Here is a 21,456-nt window from a genome sequence, read left to right as displayed (position 1 = left end):
CCTACCTTACTCTAAGCTAACCAACTACCCCTCCAACAAGCAAGCAAAGCAAACAACAAACATCCCCCCACCAAATCGCGCAATCCCGCATCATCGTCATTCCCTCCCATTCATAAAAGCCGAAGACATCCGGGAAAAACCAACATTCCCCATTCCTAGGCTCACTCGTACCATTTCGATTATTAAACCTCGGGGATCTTTTTAGTTCTAGACAAGGTTCGTAATTGTCATTGTGTGTGGTTATTTATATATTGAGAGAGAAAGTAGGTGGCTGATTACTGAGGATAGCTTAAATACCTACCTACCTAGGTGTATAAGAAGTATCACCACCACTACGAGGTGTAAACATCGATTGAAGTACCCGTTGAACGTTCGATTGTTTCGGTATTTGTACACGAGCACAACGATACTCCAAACCTCACTCACCGAAGAAACAAGAGAAACAAAACAGCACAATGTCTCTCGCACCCAAGTTCGCAGGCCAGAAGCTCTCCTCCAAGGAGTCCAGCTCCAGCAGCGGTTCGGCTTCGAAGCACACGCTCGAGATATGTACGTCGACTCTCCTCCTTCCTCCCTAAGAACCCGCCATTATATGTATATGTATGTGGTGAATCTAACGTATGAGAAACCCCCGACCCAGACCTCGACTACGTCTGCCCCTTCTCGGCGAAAATCTTCAACACAATCTACAACGACGCCAGCTTCCGCAACGATGTCCTGCTAGGCCAGTACGCCGACAAACTCGACGTCATCTTCCGCCAGCAAATCCAGCCCTGGCACCCCTCGTCGACCCTCGTCCACGAATCCGCCTACGCCGTGCTCCGCCTCTCCCCCTCCTCCTTCTACGCCTACTCCGCCCTCCTCTTCGCCCACCAGCGCTCCTTCTTCGACGTCTCCGTCGTCAACGAGACGCGCAACCAGACGTACCGCCGTCTCGCCGCGCTGGCGGGAACCCTCGACGGCGTGGATGAGGAGGCCGTGTACAAGTTACTTGAGATCAGCGACAAGCCCGGGGAAGACGGGGCGTTGAATTCCGGGAATGGCGTCACGGATGATGTGAAGGTGCAGGTTAGGGCGAATAGGAGGGTGGGTACGCATGTTACGCCGACGGTTGTGCTCGATGGGATTGAGAAGGGGGAGGTTAGTAGTGGGTGGACGCGGGAGCAGTGGGTCGAGTGGTTGGGGAAGAATGTCGTTTGACTGCACGATGGGCAGAAGGAGGTGGCGAGGCTGTGATGGGAAGATGCGAAGGAGAAGAGTGGATGTTAGGAGCGAAACCTAGAGGATGATTGATGAACCATTGGATTCAATACATGACTTAAACTTGTGTACATGAACATGAATTGGAACTGTTCCATGAAGACCACACCTACCCATCGAAAAAATCATTGAACAAGGAGAAAGAAAAGGCTCAAAGCCACAGACTACTACTTTGTATACTGTATGAAAGAGGGAAATTTATTTCTCGTTCCGCCTACACTGAGACTATAATACTGTGAATGGAGAGAAGAGAGGGAAGCAAACCGTCCATCCGTCCGTTTCATCCTTATTATCTTTTTAAGCGCCAAGTAACACCACCACCGCCGCCGCCAAACCCTCTCGCGAGCTCACGTCCCCATGGGTTGTGGGACATTCAAGCATCGGAGAGGTCAGAAAGGGAGGGGGAAAGATGAGGAAAAAGGAAAAACCACATTTACTCGGGTCCTCTCAAATCGGAGATAAGAGAAAAACAAACAAAAAGAAAAAAAAAGGTGAACCAAAAAGACAGCCTCCCCTCTTAACTTGAGAGGGGGTACATCATCCAGAAAAACCCCGTCGGTACTGCACCATTTGCCATACCAACCAGCCAACCCATCAATACAGAATTCTCGTTCTCACTCCCGCCCCTCTCTCTTGCATGTGATGATGTGATTGATGCGCCAGGAAAATGTTAATTTTATTGTTGTCTTCTTCGTCTCGTTCGCTCGGTAATGGGGAAATATGCAACCTGAACTGAAACCAATGCCCTCGCCTTTCGTTATGCCCGCAGTGAATGCCTTGTAGTGCTTGCTCTATGACTCAGCCATCTCGACGTCTTCCTCCTCGGCTTGCTGATCGACCTTCTTGGGCTCCTCGAGATCCTTCTTCAGCGCGGCCTTGACGGCGTCGACGTCGTCGCGACTGAGGTCCTTCATCCAGGTGGTGTTCCGGGCGAGGCGCTCTTGGATACGCTCCTTCCTGGATTCTCGGAGGGCTTTGTATTCCTCTTCCGGGTTCTTGAGGCCTTCGGTAGCTCCAGCACGAACCCTGTCGGGTTGGACGAAATACTGGACTCCTCCGACGCCGAAGGGCTCGGTCGCCATGAACTTCATGGTGTACCCGGCGGGACTAACTGACACGGTGATCTTATCCAAGTGGTTGACCAAATCGAATCGCTCGTCATCGGCGAGTTCGTGGCTCTTTGCCAGCTTGTTCTTGAGATAAGGGCTATGCACTTTGCTGAGCTGAACTCCCTCGGTGGGTTCCACGGCCATGTACGCAGCAACGTAGCATCGCCAGCGCTTGACACGGTCCAACACACTGTGGTCGAATGTAGGATCGTCCTTCTTGAAGAGGCGAATATAGGCTGTCATCTTAGCAGGATCCTGTGTCTGGGTCAGTTGATTGCAATGTGGTAGCGATACGAATTCACTTACGTAGGCAATGCGGTATGTGTCTGCATCCTTTGCAAACTTCTCCACGGCCTTCCTGTAGCCGATTTCTTGCTTATGTGTGGTGACCTCGTTGACCCGGTCTTTCCTAAAGAGATTGTAGATGTCTTGTGTCTTCTCCTTGTTGTCATGGCTGACAACTGCCAGACTGAATCGAACAAGAGACCCCATCAACCTATCGAAGGAGTACATTTGCCATCCGCACTGCAAGTAATATCGTCGCAGCGTCTCCTCGATAGTCGCCATGTCGACTTCACTGAGGATTTGCTCCTGGAGTAGATCAAGGATCTGTTGGTAATAATTGGCAGTAGGCGAGGTGTCCTTGAAGAAATCCGAGGGCTGCTTGTCAAGCATCTTGAGATCGTGTGCCGGCTTGTGCACCAATGCGCGTGTGACGGTCTCCCGTACTTCATCCTCGTTCTCCTTGAGCTTAAGAAGTCGCTCATACAGGTAGACAAACATGCGGAAGAAGCAGTAGATCGGCGAGTTCGCGTACATGTTGTACACGGTACGGCGGTACGGCTCATCATGCTCGAGCTCCCGATCACCCAATGCTGTCGGTTGAGCCGAATGCTCGACCCATCGTGCTGAACTGCGCTCGCCGGTGCCATTGCCGTTGCCGTTCGAATTTGAGCTCTCGGCAGCTTCTTCTTCAGCCGCGGATGTCACGTCTGGAGTGGTATCTCGGCTAGCTGACGCGGTGCTGTCTTCCTTCTCCTTGCGCGACTTTCCACGAGGGTCAAGGACGCCACGTCGCAGGTCGCCCTTCTTCTGCTTCTGTGAACGGTTGGACGTATCCTCCTCCGCACTAGGAGTGTCCTCACCAGATTCGTTGCTGGAAGAATCACGAGCAAAGCTCTGGACCCGTTGATCGAACTTTGTCGAATCAATGCCGAAGAAGAGCGGGACGAACTCCTTGATGAAAGGAACGACCTTTGCGAAGTCGACACCGGTGTTGTTCTCCGCGTAGGCGAGAATGAGACGAGCGACGTCAATAAGGACGTCCTCGTCCTTGAAGGAGAATGCAAATTGATAATCAGGTTGAGGAAGCTCCTGGATCTCCTGCATCCGCTTCTGCTCCTCGTAGCGGACCTGAATCTCGTTCGACAAGGACTTTTGCTGGAACTGTCGCTTGTCATTCTGTTTAACTGAAAGACTCTGGTGGTCTAAGGACTTCCAGAAGATCTTCTGCGTTTGCTCGCGCCACACCTTCTCCCACTCCCGCTGAGCGGCCTTCCAGTCTTCCAACTTCGATTTCAGTCGATGGAGTAAGACCGGAACGACACCGAAAGGAAGAGTGAAGAGCTCTTGGATGACCTGTTGGCCCTTCTCACGGCCGTAAATCTTCATGATGACTCGCTTGTAGATGCTCTCACTCTGGCCACCAAGTGCGGGTGGAAGACGATAATGCAGTCGCTCGTCTCCCTTGAGTGCGAGGATCTGGCTGGCGATAGGCTCGAGCTGCTGAATGGTACGTGTGCAAGCCTCGATGTTGAAGTCGTAGTCGTGTCGCTCTTCCTCAATGCGATGAAGACCTTCCTCGAATTGATTCTTGCGATGGGCGACGAAACCAGAGTCCTCGGAAGCCCAGGTGGGATGCGATGCCCATTCGTCGTTCAGAACGGAGCGGCAGAGTTCATCGCGGCCACTGCACACACGTTCACGCTCGCGCTTAGGGAGCAGGCGATAGCTGGGACCAAGGCTGCGACAATTCGAGAGAGATACCCTGGAGTTGACCGTCTTGGGTCGAGTGTTGACCTGCTGCTCTTCTTCCTCGCCCATGAACTTCTTGAACCAAGAGTAGAGCTCCTGATTTCCGCCGATGAAGGATTGCGCGCGTACCACAAACAGCTTCTTGTCGATCAAATCCTGCGAGAAGAGATTGCAAAGCTTGAGGAACTCGTTCATGGTGTTCTTGTTGCCGATAAACTTCTTCACGCGGTCGAAGAAAGCCAGCTCTTCCTGGTTAGGGCTTGTAGTTGTGCTTGGAGGCAAAGGCTCGGGGAGAGCCGGTGTGAGTGATGGCGATACCGGTGGACCATCCGTAACCAAGGGCTGCTTTGCAGCATGACCTGTCTTTGCGCGCTTTGCGATGTTAGCTGTTGATCGTTTCCTGGTTCCACTGGCATCGGGACTAGGTGACCGTCCGCGCTTGAAATAAACAGGACGAGGCGGGGAGGATGATGCTACCGGGGAACGCACGACATGCTCAACACTAGGCTGAGTTTTGGGCGCCATGATTGCAAGAAAGATATGTGATGTGGTAGAAGCAATGATGTGAGGTGCAGAAGTAAAGGTGGAGTGGATTTGGGCAGAAAAAGTAGGACGAGGGGATGGGATAAGAGGGTATGGCGGAAGAAAAAGAGCAGTAGGTAAAGTGAAACGTGTGGTGAAAGGTATGGTGAATGGCAAAGTGAATGGTCAGAAATGACTGGTGAAGTGAACAATCAAGCAGTGCCGCGCACGCATCTCAATAGCATCAATGAATGTTTGACGCACTGACCGCGAGATGAAACAAGACAATTCTGAAAAATGAGACATACCTTATTGATGTTCCCTTGTGTGAAGCTGCTCCTCATGTTAGAGGTGGGCACGTCCTGTGGTGCAGGAGGGGGAACAGGAGCGGCCGCAGGTCCAGCGTTCTGGCGTTCGCCACGCTTGCGCTTGTTGTCGCGATTCGCAGTAGGCGTTGGCGCAAAGTTGCCCATGGGTGGAAGTCGCGAAGCTTCCGCACGAGGAGTTTGCTGATGGTTTGGTGTCTGTCCGTAGGCTGGCTCCCGTGTATTATTAAAGGCAGCCGCATCTTCAGCTTGTCTCGCCGCTTGCTGTTGTTGCTGACGATGTTGAGCAGCCGATTCCGGAAGAAATTGCTTGAAGTCCTCCAGAAGGTCGGGCGCAGCACCGAATAGAGTGGTTACTTGCGCGTACACATCCTGGATTGGCTTTGATTCACGCTGATATGTCTGGAGTATCTCCAGGAACTGCTTGTAGATATCTGGCTGCGAGGCGAATCGGTTCTGGAAGATGTTAGGATGCATTCGCATTTGGTTTAGCCGCATTGCTTAGAACTTACCTTGATCTTGTTCACGTAACTAATCGCATGATTGAACTCCACAGGTCCACGTTTCTCAGCGCCAACACCACCCATCGGGCCAGGCTGGATGCCTCCGTTGGCAGCCTGTCCTGGAAGAGGGACACCAAGCTCTCTGCTAGGGGACATCACCGCACGTCCTGTTGCTGCAGAGACGGCATTCTGTAGTTGGGATACGCCCCTCTGCTCTTGCTGGTGAGCCATGGCTGCGGCCGTGGTAACCGCATCAGGGTGTGCACGATTGCTAACCTCGGGAGAAAGAGGCGTTGGTGCAGGCTGGCCTTGTTGCGGTCCAAAAAGTGGCTGTCCGAGGGCCCTGCCGTTAGGCGAAAAGAAGGTATCTTGTTGCTCAGGACCTGGATTCCTCGGCTGTTGTTGCCATCGGGTCTGCTGTGCCTCGTATGGGCTTTCGTTCGCAGGAGCAGCGTTTCCATTCACCGCAGTGCTTCTAGGAGGCGACAGTGGCCTGGCAGCTGGCATGGTTGATACCATTGTACCCATTGGTGTCGTGACTCGAATGGCGTTTGGATCTCCATTTGTGCCGCACTCAATCTTGTAGCCTGGAGGAAGAAAGGTGTTGAAGCCCTGAATCAAATTGGGATTTCCAGCGAAAAGAGTGGAAACCCGTTCAATGACACCTGGGGTATCGATTGCTCCACTCTTGAAATCCTTCATGATGTCCAGGAATCGGTTATAAACATCTGGATGATCCGCAAACTGGACCTTGACCTGGTCGAGATAGCTGAGTGCGTCATTCAGAATTGGCTGTTGCCCTTGGCCCATGGCCGCCATGGGGCCTCCTGGGGGACCACCAAATGGCATGAGCATGGTTTGCTGCGGGGGAGGTTGTACTGCATGCTGCATCCTTGGGGTTGTCTCTCCTTGCTGAGCCGGGCCATTGTAAATGCCACCACCTGGCGCGTTCGCGCCGCTCGTGGGACCAGGGACCGCGTTCGGCCCGCCCAAAGGTCCCGTCTGGCCCAAAAGGCCATTGGGTCCGTGTATGGTCCTTGCCGAAGGTGCTACTGCGACTGGCTGGTGAATCTGGATAGGACCAGTGTGGTTTTCATGTGCAGCCTGCTCGCGCTGTTGGCGCTCTCTGAGTTCTCTGTCGCGCTGGTCGGCCTCGCGCTTTATGAGCTCCTCATGTTGCGCGGCATGTTGTTGCGCAGCATGCGACTCCATGAGTTCTCGCTCTCGAGCCTCCCGCTCGCGCATTTCCCTTTCTCTCTCCGCAGCCGCAGGATTCTGCGCCTGTTGGAGGGTCTGCGATATGCCCGGTAGCGAGTATGGAGGACCTTGCGGAGGACCTTGCGGATTCTGTGCGTTGGGTCCAGACTCTGAAGAGGGCGGTCGCTGGGCAGATTGATGTGGTGACGCTTGAGGGGGTCCCGTCAACCCGGGGAGCGAGGGAAGATTCTGATTGTGCGCTGAGGCAGAATTCGAGGAATAGAAAGGAGCTCCTAGATGAGATCAGTAGTGGATTCGAGAGTGAAGTTCGTGAGGGGACGCACCTGACGGTGGAGGGAGGACAGGTCCCGAGTTCTGCGCTGGGGAAGCATGTGAGGGTGCCTGTTGGTTGGCAGCGCCTGGCCTGTGAAAGTGAACACCGTTAGCACATATCCAATCCACGAATGGAGCGTGAGGAGATTCGGCAACAGCTTGGTTCATCATAGCTGATGAGGATTGCAGAGGAGAGGTGAAGCAAGCAACTTACCCATATGTACCTAGCTGTCGTGGAGGTTGTCCCGACGCTTGTTCTGTTTGCTGTGGTCCTGGTCCTGGGCCATTCGGCTGCGCAGGTGGCCACCCGTCGCGATGTGCCGGGTTCATTGCGTCTGCGCAACGAGTTGCTCTGTGATTGGGTTCGGGTCAGACCTTGACGGTGTAGACGTGTATTTGTGTTCTGAAAAGCGCCCAAGCTCAACCTAGAGCATGAGTGCTATCGCAGGAATCGATGATAGAAGGTAGAATATGTGTTGTTGGACGCCGACTGAACTGATCCAGTTGCTCGGTTTAAGGAGTGGCAGCAAGCAGCTGCTCGAAGCTGGAGCTGGCAGTCTTCGTCGAGTCGCGTTCCGATCAACACCGGTGGAAGAACAAAACAAGTCGCATATAGGGTATCTAGATATTAGGAGATTGTAGAGGACGTTGACGACGTTGCGCCACGCTGCTGGGGTATGTAAGTCCTGTTGCTTGGAGTGCGACGACGTGATGCTCTTTCCAGGCCAGGGCTTTACGGAAAAACACGCGCCGATCCCGGTCGGCGTTTCCAAATGATCCGGACCATATTTGGATTAGCCGCTGGTAGCTGACATAAAGTGGACCCTTGTTGCTTTCAACCATTTTCTCAGGAACGGAAATTCTCGGCTCATTGGAGAGGCGCTCCTTGCTTAGAGTCACGGCGATAATGAGTACAGAGCATGATGGGGTTCATTCTCAAGTTCTCTCCCCTCCGTCCATCCGGTGCTAACACCAAATATACCTATGTCCATACAACAAGCAGATGAGCTGATATCCCTGAACTATTTAATTCAATCATCAATGTTCTAGCATCAATGTATCATCACGTATTTCATTTAAGAGAATATGTATTGTAAGCCTACGAAAATCTCGCACCACGACCCTATGTTTTGGCCACTTCCAGTTGCAGGCCTCGAGTAAGATGGACGAATAGTCGTGTCCTTCTGTCGAGTCCAAGGTATAACATAATGAAAATAAATGTAAAACTCCCAAAACGCCCGCTTCAGGTCGTGAAGCGTCATCACGAGAAACACTCATGCCACACCAGCAATCCTTTCGATCACACATCGTTGCTCTTCGATAACTTAGAAAATCCACTGGAAAGACTCTTTGACTTCGAAGCTGACTTTCGTCCTAGTTGAATAATTAGCATTTGTTTTTAACATGGGGAGTAGAAAGGTGTAACGAACCTGATATCAGCACTTGATGCGCCAATGAGAACATCGAATGCGCCTTCTTCTGCTATCCAAGCTCCAGTCTGACCAAGAGCTGTGTCGAAGTATCCTGCAGAGTACTTGTCAAGCTTAAGAGTGACAGTCTTGGTCTCACCAGGCTGAAGGTAAACCTTGGCGAAGCCCTGAAGTTCCTTCTCCGGTCGAGGAAGGGTGGATCGGATGTCCTTGACATATGCTTGGACAATTTCTGGGGCAGCGAATGATCCAGTGTTGGTGACAGGGATGGTAACAGTAATGGAGTTTGACTCCGTTAGGACGGTGTTGTCAACTTCCGGTGTGCCGTACTCGAAGGAAGTGTATGTCAGACCATGACCAAAGGCGAATAGAGGCTCGATCTTGGAGCGCTCGTAATGCCTGTAGCCGATGTAGATACCTTCGCCGTAGACGGTCTTGAGGTTCTCACCAGGCCAGTTGTGGAACGCAGGGTTATCTTCTATCCGCCTGGGGAATGTTGCTGTGAGTTTACCACTAGGGCTGGCATTGCCGAAGAGGACATCAGCGAGAGCATTTCCAGCCTCCTGGCCTTGGTACCAGGCTTGCAAGATGGCAGGTGCGCGGTCAACCCATGGCATGGTGACGGGCGTTCCCGACTGGTTGACGACGACTGTGCGTGGGTTGGCGGCGAGAACAGCTTCGATGAGTCGGTCCTGGGAGCCATCCTTGGGAAGGTCCATGGTCTGTCTGTCGTAACCCTCGGATTCCCATTCAGCATCCAAGCCAACCACGAGGACAGCGGCATCGGCTGCCTTCGCAGCATCCACAGCTTCCTGAATGCGGTCGATCTTGTCCTCTTCCTGGTAGCCAATACGGCAGCCACCGTAATCATATCGACGGCCAATCACAGAGACCTTGGAAGCAGGACGGACCTCGCTGGTGGATTCGATGAGAATCTCAATGGACTTACCCTCTTCAAGTTGAATCGACTTGACCACATCTTGAGAAGCTGAGAACATAGCCTCACCCTCCTCAGTCCAGTCCCAATTGTCAATGAACATCTCGCCGTTGATAAACATCCTACCGGGACCGACAGAAGCGAAACTGAAAGTGTGGTTTCCAGTAGACTTTGGCGTCAGACTCGTCTTGACCTTGAAGGAGAAATCGGGAAGAAGCTCCATAGGCGCAGAATCCCAAAGCCAAAGGTCTGTACCAACCTTGTGCTGGACAACGGCTGGCTCGCCCTTGAACCTGTCACCACGGTAGTACTCCAATCTCACACCCTGTTGGCCCTCATAGGCGCAGTATGGAGATGCCAATGGCATCCACTTGGAGCTGTCACAGCCCTGTGCAAAGATGATTTCGCCATCGAATCTGGACTTGACACCGTCATATGGAGTAGTCTTATAGTAGGGGTTCAGTCCAGCGCTGCCACCACCTGAAGAGATAGCTCGCTTAACATTCGGTCCGATGAGAGCAATCTTGTTTGCACCCCTGATGGGCAAGACGTTGTTCTCATTCTTTAGTAGGGTCAATCCCTCAATTCCAGCTTGAAGAATCAAGTTCCTGGTCTCGGCATTGTCGTTAGAAGCTTCCGCAGGCTCCGGTGTCATGTTGTTAAGTCCTTTGGTTCGGTCGACAAGATACAACACTCGTGCGGCGCTCTTCTCAATGTCTTCTCGGGTGAGCTCACCCTTCTCGAGTGCTTCGAGTACTTGGTCAAGTTTGCGCCATTTCGAGGGTCCTGGCATCTCAATGTCTGTTCCGGCACGGATTGATGGTGCTGTAGCGTATGTTCCCGTCCAGTCAGAAATCATGGTACCATCCCAGCCCCATTCTCCTCGAAGGATCTCTTTGATCGAATGCTCGTATTCATCGGCGTGGGTTCCATTGACGAGATTGTAAGCACTCATAAGCGCCCATGGAGAAGCGTCCCGAACAGCAATCTCGAATGGCTTAAGGTAAATCTCCCTCAAAGGTCTTTCGGCAATCTCGGCGTTGTATGCCTGGCGTTCAGTTTCCTGTTCGTTACCTAGGAAGTGTTTGATAGTGGCAGCAACACCCTTGCTCTGGAGTCCACGGATGTAAGAAGCGGCCAATTTACCGGTAAGGAAAGGATCCTCCGAGTAGGACTCAAAGTTCCGTCCTCCTAGGGGCGATCGATGCATGCAGACGGTAGGTGCAAGAAGGACATTAGCTCCACGTGCCTTGGTCTCATCTCCAAGGTGTCGACCAATTTCCTCCATCAAGTCCAAGTTCCAGGTTGAGGCCATAGAAACACCGCAAGGAAACTGGGCGGCCTGCAATCGTCAGATTCGCATACTCTAGGTCACGGGACAGGTACTCACCGGTGTTCCATTTGTGAAGAACTCTCCACGAGCACCGTTGGGTCCATCTGTAGTCTTGATTGAGGGAATTCCCTTCTCTGGGATAGCAACTGTTCGCCAAAAGTCTGCACCTGCCAGCAGGGAGATCTGGTAATGTTAGTAAGGGTGTATTTGGTTTCCTGGTTGCAAATCTCATTTCATGTTCACCCTGCCCCGCCGTCTATAGTATGTCAAGCTACAATTGTTGCCGCGTGTGGACGCAGAATCCGCAAGGATGAATCCGAGATGACCAACGAACGTAGAACACGCTGGACAGACATGCAAAATGCCGCAGCGCCCCGGATCAGGGCAATTATCCAACCCGAGACGTGCATCTACCCCACTCAAGACGCCACGCTCTTCAAGTCGAATTGGAAAATGGTGGAAATGGAATTCAACGTACTTGCTCTTCCAGTGTCAATTTGGCGGCCAATTCCTTTGCCCGGTCATCCGGCTTCTCAAGTGTAAACACCTTCTTGCCAGCCATGTCGTCAAACTTGTCGTCTTCTGAATCCGAACTGGGGGCAAGAGTGGGAGAAGAGGAGATCGGCTGCACTTCGATGGCGGCTTGTTGCTTTATATCGATCTGCTTGATGGCCGTGGCATCTAACAAGGATGGGTTGAGTACGTTGATATCGGTCATGGTCAGCTGATCACTTGATTCAGGAAGGAATTAACCTTTCGAGTACTCGGAGTGTCTGGACGAGTTGCCGCAGTGGTCTCGCCACTTTGCAAACAGTTTCACAATTTACCAGGACTTGAAAGACAAGCGAAGGTGGAAAGGAAGAATCAAGATGGCAAGGCAACGAAAAAACTTCGAAAATGGACCTTCAAAAGACTGGAAGCGCAATCGACGTATATTGTCATCTTTTAGTACCCGGGCACCACAAATGCAACCATCAACTGTCTCAGGTCAAGCAGCGGTGGGACCAGTATGGAGCTGGAATAACCGGACACATTGTGAACAGGCCTGGTACCTAGTGACGGCTCGCAGGGACGTAGTTCAGATAGACGAGCTGGGCACCATTGGCCGGTGGAACGGCAATGTACCATGTCCCGAAGTGTTCGCGAGCCATCAGGATCTGCCTACGAGAGCCGCGCTTGCTGTGTGTTCAATAATCTAGATCGAATTGGGTTGCAAGGCTGGTGCTGTGGCGATTCACCAACGCGACGTATTACAGCGCTCAATATACGCGGGGGTACATCAGGCGCTGCTCCGATGCGTATAGCGTACGAGCAACCGGTATCCGTTGAGGGGCCCCAAGGTCCCAATTGCAGCTATAGATCCGTGAGCAGCATCGAAAAGGGCATTGATGGAATCGCATATTGAGCGAGCGATCCAGACATGGCTGCAAGGTGCAAGCATGCTGCTGCCGTATGCGGGACGCTCAGCACAGCCGGTGCCAAAAGTCGACGGACATGTGAGGTAGGTTTCCCTTCTGACTTCTGACAGACGGTGATAGCGGTCCTGAGATGCGACCCGGGCACGACTGGTCCGGAGCTAGATTGGAAAGCATTAGAGCCTATCCAAAACGCATGCTGAACGGGTACAAAAGACAATTGCAAGCATCAAATGGGCGGATAAATTTTCAGAGAAGGCCGTTGAGAGGCTGTCAGGATCGCTGGTGGCGGATGGTAGGGCCTATATTCCGATCACGTGATTCACTGTCGGCCCGCCATGCGATAGCTTTCCGACCAAATGTACTGGACTTGAGTGGACCATGGACGACTCGCGGAGCGTGTGGACTGACCGTCCCCCATGTATCTCCTCGTAACTGATTAGTGGATACGGGAATATCTGGAGTCTCCTCACTTCATCCCACACAGTCGCTGATGAGCCTCGATCATACCGCAGTCTGGGCGGATCCTCTCTCTCTCCACCATCTAAGTTATCTTCACCCCATCCTGTCAAATAATAATCATAATGGCATACTCAATCTATCCACAATCTCCAGATATCCGTCCGTCCTTACCATTCCCCAATTTCTGATATCCAGCACCTTATCACCGATAGTTTCAGAGCCAAGGTACCTCTTACTTGCTCAGGCAAGTTATGGTTATTGGCGATCATACAAGCGATCTGTCACATGAAGATCATTCATGTCGCGAAGGTAGCTTCTGGGTAGATTGCGTAGAATTGAAGCTAGCAATATCTATATGTATAATCTCAAAATTTACTCTCTAGCAACATCGTGCCGAAGCTCCATCCGTCTATCAAACCAACACTCCATCGCTTCTAACACAGTAGCCAAATCCGGGAATCATACCCACCGGGGCTACCGCTCACACCTATCTACCTACAGTTACCTCCGCTTCAGTCACCGCCGAGAAAAGGCGCATGTTCATTTCACAATTCCTGGCTTGTGGCAGCTAGTTCCTGTACCTGTACCTGCAATACCTGTACTGGTACCTGTGTCGGAAAGAACTAGGTCCAAGGAAAAAAGTGAAGCAGCTTTGCGACCTCCCAATCTCAACGAACTTAATCAGGGCCTGCTTCGCTACGCACCACCTCGGCTCTTCACCCTTCAACAGTTTCCATGCAGATGAACCAGTGTTCATCAAGAAACCTTTCCAGATATGCAATTGGTCCATCTAATCTATTCCTATCACATCATTTCATATCAGATCCATCACCAATCATCCTCCTCCGGCTTGCGGCCATGCATTGCAGCTTGACGCTGCCTCAGAGCCTCTGCCAGACCTCCCGCGATGCTTCCGCTGCTGTCTCTTGCTCCAGAGTCGATGTTGCTAGCTCCGCTTCCTGAATAGCCACTGTCCCTGGAGACCGGGGCTGGGGCGGGTTTCTTTGCGGATGGGCGCTTCGCAGGCGGAGCAGGGGGTGTCGGCTTGGCGCGAATTCCACCGCCGTTGGAAGCGGGGCGTGCTGGGGGTGCTGGGGGTGCTGGGGGAGGTGCAGGCTTACTGACTACCTCTTCCAAGTAAGCGGACGGTGCCCACCCAGACGCTGATTTGTCTAATCGGCTTGCGAGCCACCATCCTACAAATTTGGTCAGACACGAGTGAATATATGTAGACAAAGCATCGGATATACGTACCGTTACCCTCTTTCTGTGTCACCAGTACCTCCTCGCCCTTCGTGATACTCAGCTCGCCTGCTGATTGACCAGCAAAGTCGTATAGCGCACGAAACGTCGGTTCTCTCGGAGCGGGGGGTGCTGCAGGAGGTGCAGGCGGCGGTGGAGGCGGCGCTCGCACAGATGACGATGACTGATTGCGTGCGTGGCCTACGCCGTTCGATAAAGACGCAACGGGTTGCGGCACTGGCCTTGATTGGGATGCGGCAGCTGGTGTAGAGGTCATTGATGAGGCTGCAGGCACGGGCTTCGGCCGACTGGCAAGCTTTGATGGACCCCCACCCGGGCCTCCAGGACGCAGAAGCTTGCCTTTGGTGATAGGTTTGGCTGCCACTTGTTTGCCTTTGGGCGTTGGCTTCGACACGGAATTAGGCGACTCTCCAGGGCCTGTATGGATAGTACCACTCTTGTACATATCATCTCTTGGAACGGCGGGATCCTTCACCACCTTGACCTGTGCAAGCTTGCCAGGTTTCTTGTTAAATTCGATCCTGTCACATGTCAGTCCAAAGTGAGTCTGGATGCTAGGGAATTTTGACTTACGTTTCGCCGATCTTCAGGTTCAGTGATCCTCGCAGAACGGTGTTCAAGTGCGTAAAGAACTCAGTCTTGAAAACACAGTTGACCAAGGGGTCGGGCTCTTGCGGCGATCCGATTCCAAGGGAGAACCAGTCGTCCTTGAGCGTCGAGGTGCCAACGAATTTCAGAGATCCCACTGGCACTGTTCGCTCAGCTTGGATCTGGATTTGCCGATTGACCATAACCTGCTTGACTAGATAGATGTTCTTCTTTGTCAAAACCAATGTGCGAGGCTCAGGCTTGCTTGATCGGCCGAGCTTGGAAACCAGCACCTCAGCCCTGCATGAGAACGGAACCTCTTCGCTGCCAGAGATTCCTATCGCATTGGCAATCACTTCACCGGGACCGCCACGGTTGCCAATGCCGAGATAGTCGCCCATGAATCGGCGCGATCCCACCAAACTGAACCTCCTTCTCTCCTTACGTCCCTGGAGTAGCTTGTGACCTTGGTCGCGGACCTGGATGAATTCCAAGCCGCCATTGACACGTCGCCAGAATCGCTGTATCCTAATAGCACATTCGGTCCTGTATCGTAGGTAGTTTCTCCATGCGCGTTGGATTCGAATTGCCATATTGTGCCAGTATCTATCTCGCATCGTTTCGAGGGCGAAGAGAGTCTCTGGTGTCTTGATGAAAACCTTGGTCGTGCCCATTTGCCATTCTTCTGTGGGGATGTTGGTGTCCTTGAGGATCTGCTTAGCACCAGATTGATAATCTCCTGACCATGTGTACTCTCCGGCATATGAGGTCTTCGAAGAGAGCAAAAAGAAGCGTTCCACGAACTTCTCAAAGGTCTGACGGGACGCAAAGCCTGCACGTCTAATGCGGACGTTCTCCTGGAGACCAAGGTACTTGATTTGATGGAGTACATTAGGCTCGTTGTATTCTGTCGGTGACTTGTTCTCGTTCGGTTTAATCGTTCGAATGTACGATGGCTGTGCCTTCATGAGCGTAGCAACAAGGTCATTGGCAGATGCTTTGATCTTGTCACCAGCCGTTGGAGGGCGTCTCCTGTTGTCCTGATCCACTTGTTCAGGGAAGAGCGTGTGCACGAAGGTGTTCGAGCTCTGACCGAGCAGGTTCAACAGATCCTTCAGGAGCTGGTCCTTGTTCTTGTCAGTCATGCCCTCAACAGCATACGACACATCACCAGCGTAATGCTTGATGACAAACTGGCCTTGGCGTGGTTGGAAGTTGGGATTTGATGATAGCGCATTAAGTCTCTGAACAAAGGTTGAGTCGGCGGCAGTTGGGTCCGCATGGGCTGTCGCGCAAGCGTCGTTCAACGCAGCGAACACACCCGGTGGTCGCTTCTCTTCAATGAGCTCGCACACCACCTTGTTGTCGAAATATTTGATCGGCGTCCATTTGATCTGCTCCCTGGCATACTCCTCCTGCTCTGTCTTGAGCGTCAACTGAATGAAGATTTGTTGGAGCTTCTCATTGACGTAATTGATGCACAATTGCTCGAAGCTGTTTCGTTCGAAAATTTCGAATCCGTAGATATCCAGAATACCGATCGATTGAGTTACGGTACCACGCGCTTTAAGGGAAACATTCACTCTTTGCACAATCCAGTCGAACAGATTGAAGTAAATGGCCTTTGCAAGCGCATCGCGCACGGAAGTCGCTTGAGCGATGTTCAAAGGCACGTCATAGACGGAACCTCTTCGGCCACCGCGGCTTGTTTCCATAACACGTTGCGTAAGGGCTTTGTTGACGTGTGCCGATTGCACTTCCAGGAGGTAAGCAACGAAATCAACGACTGATTGATCAGCGATGACCGTATTTCCCGAGTCATCTTCCTGAAATGAAACGTTTCCGAGCCAAAGAATAGCAGACAGCATCCGGAAGATATTATCCTGTTCGCCTTGGTTCAAACCGATCACCTTCATTGCATTCAATGTGTCGTTAAACTCGGCGTGGTCATCAATACCGTCGACGTCGTAGCATTTAGATCGGCTCGTGTAGACATAAGCCTGTGGCTGTTGTATGCCAAATTGTTCTAGGTTTGTTAGACACTGGCTCTTGACACCCATGTACGCTCACATACCTCTGTAGGTCGAAGATGCCGCCTTCGCGAATTGGTAGAAGATGTGGAAGTTACGTTCATTGGTAATTTGGCCAACCACTCTTGACTTCTCCAGCAGATAGTTGTTGATGTTCGCACCCACAGGTTCTCCTTGCGCATTGAATTGGATCTCGAGATACTTTCCGAATCGGGAAGAGTTGTTATTCCGTAGCGTCTTTGCGTTTCCGAACGACTCGAGCAAAGGATTCGTGGCCAGCACCATGTCCTTGGTTTCCTGAATGGACGAATTGGCTCCTCCGGAAACATTCGCAATGTATTGCATGATCCGCTTCGCAGCTTCTGTTTTCCCTGCACCCGACTCGCCTGAAATGATCACGCACTGGTTCTCCTTATATGCATTCATGTTATAGTAGGATGACTCGGCAATGGCAAAAACATGAGGAGGAACCTATCTCGTCAGTATCGAATTTAGGTGGGGGTTTTCAAGGCGTACCTCTAATCTGTTCTTGCCCTTGTAGCTATCGAGGACCTGGTCTGTGTAGATTCCCACTGTCTAAAGTCAGCAACAGCGCGCAGTCTGGATCGGAATGTCGCCTACAGTCCCGAAAAGGATTGACGGATACAAGCACATGTCCAATGTATGTCTGCCACCGAGTCAGCCCTTGTCCACACTTCTCCTGTATCACGCTATCGGCGGGGTTGATATCGCAGAGGTTCGACGCACGTAGATTTCCGCATTTTCAAAGCGCTTCTTTAAATTTTCGTTGATCGCTTCGTTTGAGATCTTGCTGATAAGTGTGAGATCTGACACTCCGACCTCCTTCTTCTTGGTCGTCTCGAAGACTGCCTTCTTCGAGAATTGTGACTTCTGTCCCCCACTGGCGCCTGATTTACCACCGGCGTCCTTTTTGCGCCCCGCACGCTTTGAAACCGCCTGTATGGGAGGGAAAACGTTAGCAATTGCGCATTCGTGGCCAAGGTGCGGGATTGTGCGAGGTGGCATACCATGATCGATGCCCGAAATAGCGCTCAGTACACAAGGGGATAGCAGTGTCGTTGCGGGGGATGAGGAGGGATGATGGAAATGTGTAATGGACGAACGCTCGAATTCCAAAGCGAACGAGCGTCAAAGGTCGGAAGTAAAAGTGAATGCGCAAGCAACGGGCGTCGTTGACTGTGCGATGTAGATGTGTGATGGCTGGCGGTGGGCGGGCAAGCGTTCCCAAACGTCGTCACAGTGCCAAGTACAGCGGCCTTCTCGGAACTATCTCGTATCCTGGCACTCCTGGCTGGCAAGGAGCCACGACTCAGCCACAAGTCATCTCGCCTGCAATTGCGTACGCAAGCTTACTCGCAAGCTCGTTGCCGCCGTCATCGATGGTTCCGGAATAAATATCAGCACTGTACCGTTTGATGTTCAACCAGTTCCGCACGACTTTGCCTCTTACGCGTCATCGATAATTCAGGCAGCAAGCACGGTGCGATGTAGTTCAGTATGCAAGAATTTCATATCGTCTGAGTCGCAACGTTCCTTGAGCACAAGAGAAGAAAATTCAAAATCAACAGAAGCCTAAAAGTCAAGAGGAGGAGTATCATTCAGTCGCAGAGCTTGAAGAACTCGAAGAGAAAGAAGGGTTGACGTGGACATCATTACCATGAAGCAACGCCGTGCAATGCCTATGCCAAAAACCGAAGAACGCCGTCGCTTTGCCGATACAACATCGAATAACCCAAACCGCACTAAACATCGCCACCAAAACGCCCGACACTGACCCAGTCTTGCTTTTTGTTTCCTTCAAGTTGATTTCCTTGCCAAATGTAATTTCTGGGTTCAAGAAGACATCCAATTCCTCCACCTTCCACCCAGCCGTCGACGATGGATTGAATGAACTCCAATTTCATTCGGAGATTGTTTGCTTCCGTGATCTCTTTATAGGCGTCTGCCTTGTCGGCCGAACCATATAGAAGTTGTTGCAAAGAGCCATGAAGAACTTCGCGATCTTTGATATACTTCCATGGAATTTGACGCTTCTCGTTGTCATTCAGCCAGTCTAATGCATCAAGGGAAAGGCAAATGAAGTTGCAGTACCCAGCATCTGGGGACAAAACAAGCTTGGTGTGGTCAGGGAAGTTGGCCTATGAAGAGTTAGTCGTTGAAAAGGAACACGGCTTTGCAAGACTCCTTACCTGGAACGAGCCATCATCAAATCCCCAGATACCAACACTTCCGAGACGCTGATAGAACTTGACGAAATTGGGAGATGCCGAGTTGCTTCTTCGAGGTCGCTCGTCGACATCAACACCCAATTGAGCGCACATGTACTTGCCAAACTTTTGCCAAATGGAGAGGATACCCTCCCTCCTCTGCTTGTCGGTTACGTCGATGCGAACCAACCCCTTTGTGTCAGAAGGAGATGCGTAGAATTCGAGAGGTACCTGACTGAGATATTCGGGATCCTTGTTGAGTTTGGACAGATGTGAATACCCCTGATGTGTGAAAGCCACCGTTGTTGGGTGATGCTTTGAAGCGATTGAGATGCAGCCGACACTTCCATCTTCGAGAACATATCCAACACCATGTTTCCTCGAGTAATCCACCCACTTCGAAACATATGGCAACTGTGGTGCATCTTCCCGCCTGGACATTGACTTCTTCTTCTGGAGTGCGCGAGCTACATTGTCCCTGAAGGAATGAAGGCGTGCTAGAACGGTCCCAGGATCAGTCAGAGGCACCTCAGTTGTACTCATGATTCTGTAAGGACGGGCAGTTCTAGTAGTTGCTGAAGGATCCGCTGGTGCACTCTCCGGTCGCGCTACGGATCGCGACATTGTTTTGGTAACTCGCAGTGGCTCCAGTTCCGGTAGTGCTTGCTTCACTGCATCCGTTGTCGATTTCGATCGGGTCACAGCTGGTCGCGTCTCTTTCGGCACACGCAATGGAGCTGGTGCAGCCGTAGCTGCGGTCACACGGCCTGGATTGGAGATCTTGCGAACGGCGCGCATGCGAGTCGGCTGCTTGTCCACCACTCTCCTGGCCGGCTCTGGTTCCTGCGCAGGTTCTTGATTCTCCCTCAGTGTAGGCATTGCTGCCTCCCTTCTTGTCACCCGTGGTAGCCGGCCTTTGGTCCTGTCGTTGCCAGACGTATCGAGAAGAGCCTGGCCTTCCGAAGATGATTCCTTTTCTTCCGGAATCTCACTCAACCCTCCAGCAGCTTGGAATGGCCAGTGTGTGCGCTCCGGGAATGGTAAATAGACCGTGTCTTTCGCGAATGGTATGTTGGGCTGCTTGCCGGATTCGATCTCCTTCTGGCAGTCCCTCGCTACGGTCTTGTTCCTTCTGCTACCGTATGCCCCAAATGATTTCCCGGATTCGTACTCCCCAACTGCGGAAGATTTGCACAGGATGAACCATTCGTCGGTATAGCCTCGTTTGATCGTGGAAGCGGTTGGTGGTCGAATCTTGGGCCACTTTGGAACACGTGAAGTGCAAGAAGTGTCTAGCTTGAGAGGAACATGACCGAGCTTAAAAAACGGATGGCTAACAATCTGGTCTGGGGTGGGACGTTCATCTTCGTGAACGAGCAAGGAGGAGACGACATCGCGCAGGTCATCGGTGATCTCGTTGGGAAATTTCGAAATGTCAGGCCAGGTATATTCTCGTGCTTTGAGTTTGCGGTATATGTCTTCACGCTTTGCCGCGTGGAAAGGTGCTCTGCCAACAGCAAGGGTGTACCTGAACGCGTAAGTTGTTGATCATACACATCGAATCATTCATCGCGCTCACATCATGATACCAATGGCCCATAAATCAACCTTCTCATCATGACCCTTTCCAGTCTTTTCAAGGACCTCGGGTGCAAGGTAATTGGGAGTACCACACATAGTCGTTCTTCGGATTGCACCAAAATCACTCTGCGAAACGAGCAACGCCGCGAGTCCAAAGTCTCCAACCTTGACATTCATATCTTTATCCAAAAACAGATTTCCCGTCTTGAGATCGCGGTGAACGATGTTGCGTTGGTGCAAGTATTTGATGGCACCACAAGTTTGGATCATAAATCGACGGATCTCGGGCATCGTGAAGTACTTTCGTTTCTTAATCGCGTCGGCTAGAGATCCATTTTCGCAGAGCTCTAGGACGACGTATGTGCTCGATTGGAAGGAGAATGCGCGATAAAATTCGACTACATTTGGATGCGCCAATTTAGAATGGATTTGAAGCTCGGTCACAAACTAAAACGCGTCAGTAACATGGTCAATGTACCAAATTATGAGAGTGAATGCACCTTCTGTGCTAACTTTGGTGGCTCCATCTTCGACCTAACAATTTTCAGGGCCACTATGTTGTTGCTAAGATGTTCATGGCCCATCAACTTTGCGCGATGGCAGATAGCAAAGCCACCCTTTCCCAGTTGCGGTCCTGTTTCATATTGGAGTCCTTCTGGATCGTATACAACCTCAGGTGGAGGCTCAGCGTGTACTGGAGGGGCCGCCATTGTGTTTGTCGAGATGTCGAGAATGAATTGATAGTAGAATGTGTTGGAGGTCGAAGAGGCGGTAACTAAACAAACGGGCCGTGCAGTTGGCAGGGGAACCCCCCAGTGCCAAGGCTGTTTTCCAATACTCCCAATACCTCATTGAGATCCATAGAACTTATGACATAGCATAAATAATGAGCTTAATGCTATGCA

The 21,456-nt window shown here is 51.7% G+C and overlaps 4 protein-coding genes across 4 annotated transcripts; 1 reads left to right on the top strand and 3 right to left on the bottom strand.

The window, feature by feature from the left end:
• Positions 1–148: 148 nt before the first annotated feature.
• Positions 149–1,479, top strand: BU24DRAFT_424404 (uncharacterized protein). Its single transcript, XM_033528494.1, has 2 exons — positions 149–549; positions 641–1,479. The coding sequence occupies exons 1-2, from the start codon at positions 456–458 to the stop codon at positions 1,198–1,200; spliced, it is 654 nt and encodes a 217-aa protein (XP_033381742.1). The 5' UTR covers positions 149–455; the 3' UTR covers positions 1,201–1,479.
• Positions 1,480–1,862: 383 nt separating this feature from the next.
• On the bottom strand, positions 1,863–7,759 carry BU24DRAFT_236899 (uncharacterized protein). The gene is made up of 6 exons (XM_033522246.1): positions 7,499–7,759; positions 7,296–7,375; positions 5,764–7,244; positions 5,234–5,707; positions 2,676–4,775; positions 1,863–2,624 (listed from the first exon to the last, which is right to left on the bottom strand). Exons 1-6 carry the CDS (start codon positions 7,612–7,614, stop codon positions 2,052–2,054), a joined length of 4,824 nt encoding a protein of 1,607 aa, XP_033381741.1. The 5' UTR covers positions 7,615–7,759; the 3' UTR covers positions 1,863–2,051.
• An 850-nt stretch (positions 7,760–8,609) lies between these two features.
• BU24DRAFT_464187 (glycoside hydrolase family 3 protein) lies at positions 8,610–11,702 on the bottom strand (the record flags this gene model as incomplete). The annotated part of the gene is made up of 4 exons (XM_033532185.1): positions 8,610–8,658; positions 8,715–10,993; positions 11,042–11,167; positions 11,463–11,702. 4 exons carry the CDS (start codon positions 11,700–11,702, stop codon positions 8,610–8,612), a joined length of 2,694 nt encoding a protein of 897 aa, XP_033381740.1.
• A 1,987-nt stretch (positions 11,703–13,689) lies between these two features.
• Positions 13,690–21,261, bottom strand: BU24DRAFT_464186 (uncharacterized protein; the record flags this gene model as incomplete). The annotated part of the gene is made up of 11 exons (XM_033532184.1): positions 13,690–14,057; positions 14,116–14,645; positions 14,698–16,738; positions 16,787–17,213; positions 17,259–17,314; positions 17,364–17,409; positions 17,490–17,699; positions 18,539–18,901; positions 18,953–20,498; positions 20,550–20,998; positions 21,052–21,261. 11 exons carry the CDS (start codon positions 21,259–21,261, stop codon positions 13,690–13,692), a joined length of 6,246 nt encoding a protein of 2,081 aa, XP_033381739.1.
• Between the last annotated feature and the right edge of the window lie 195 nt (positions 21,262–21,456).

The sequence above is a fragment of the Aaosphaeria arxii genome (genome assembly GCF_010015735.1).
Source record: "Aaosphaeria arxii CBS 175.79 unplaced genomic scaffold BU24scaffold_6, whole genome shotgun sequence".
Lineage (NCBI taxonomy): Eukaryota > Fungi > Ascomycota > Dothideomycetes > Pleosporales > Aaosphaeria > Aaosphaeria arxii.
The sequence above is the reverse complement of the archived record's forward strand: the minus strand, read 5'-3'. Positions and strand labels throughout refer to the sequence as shown.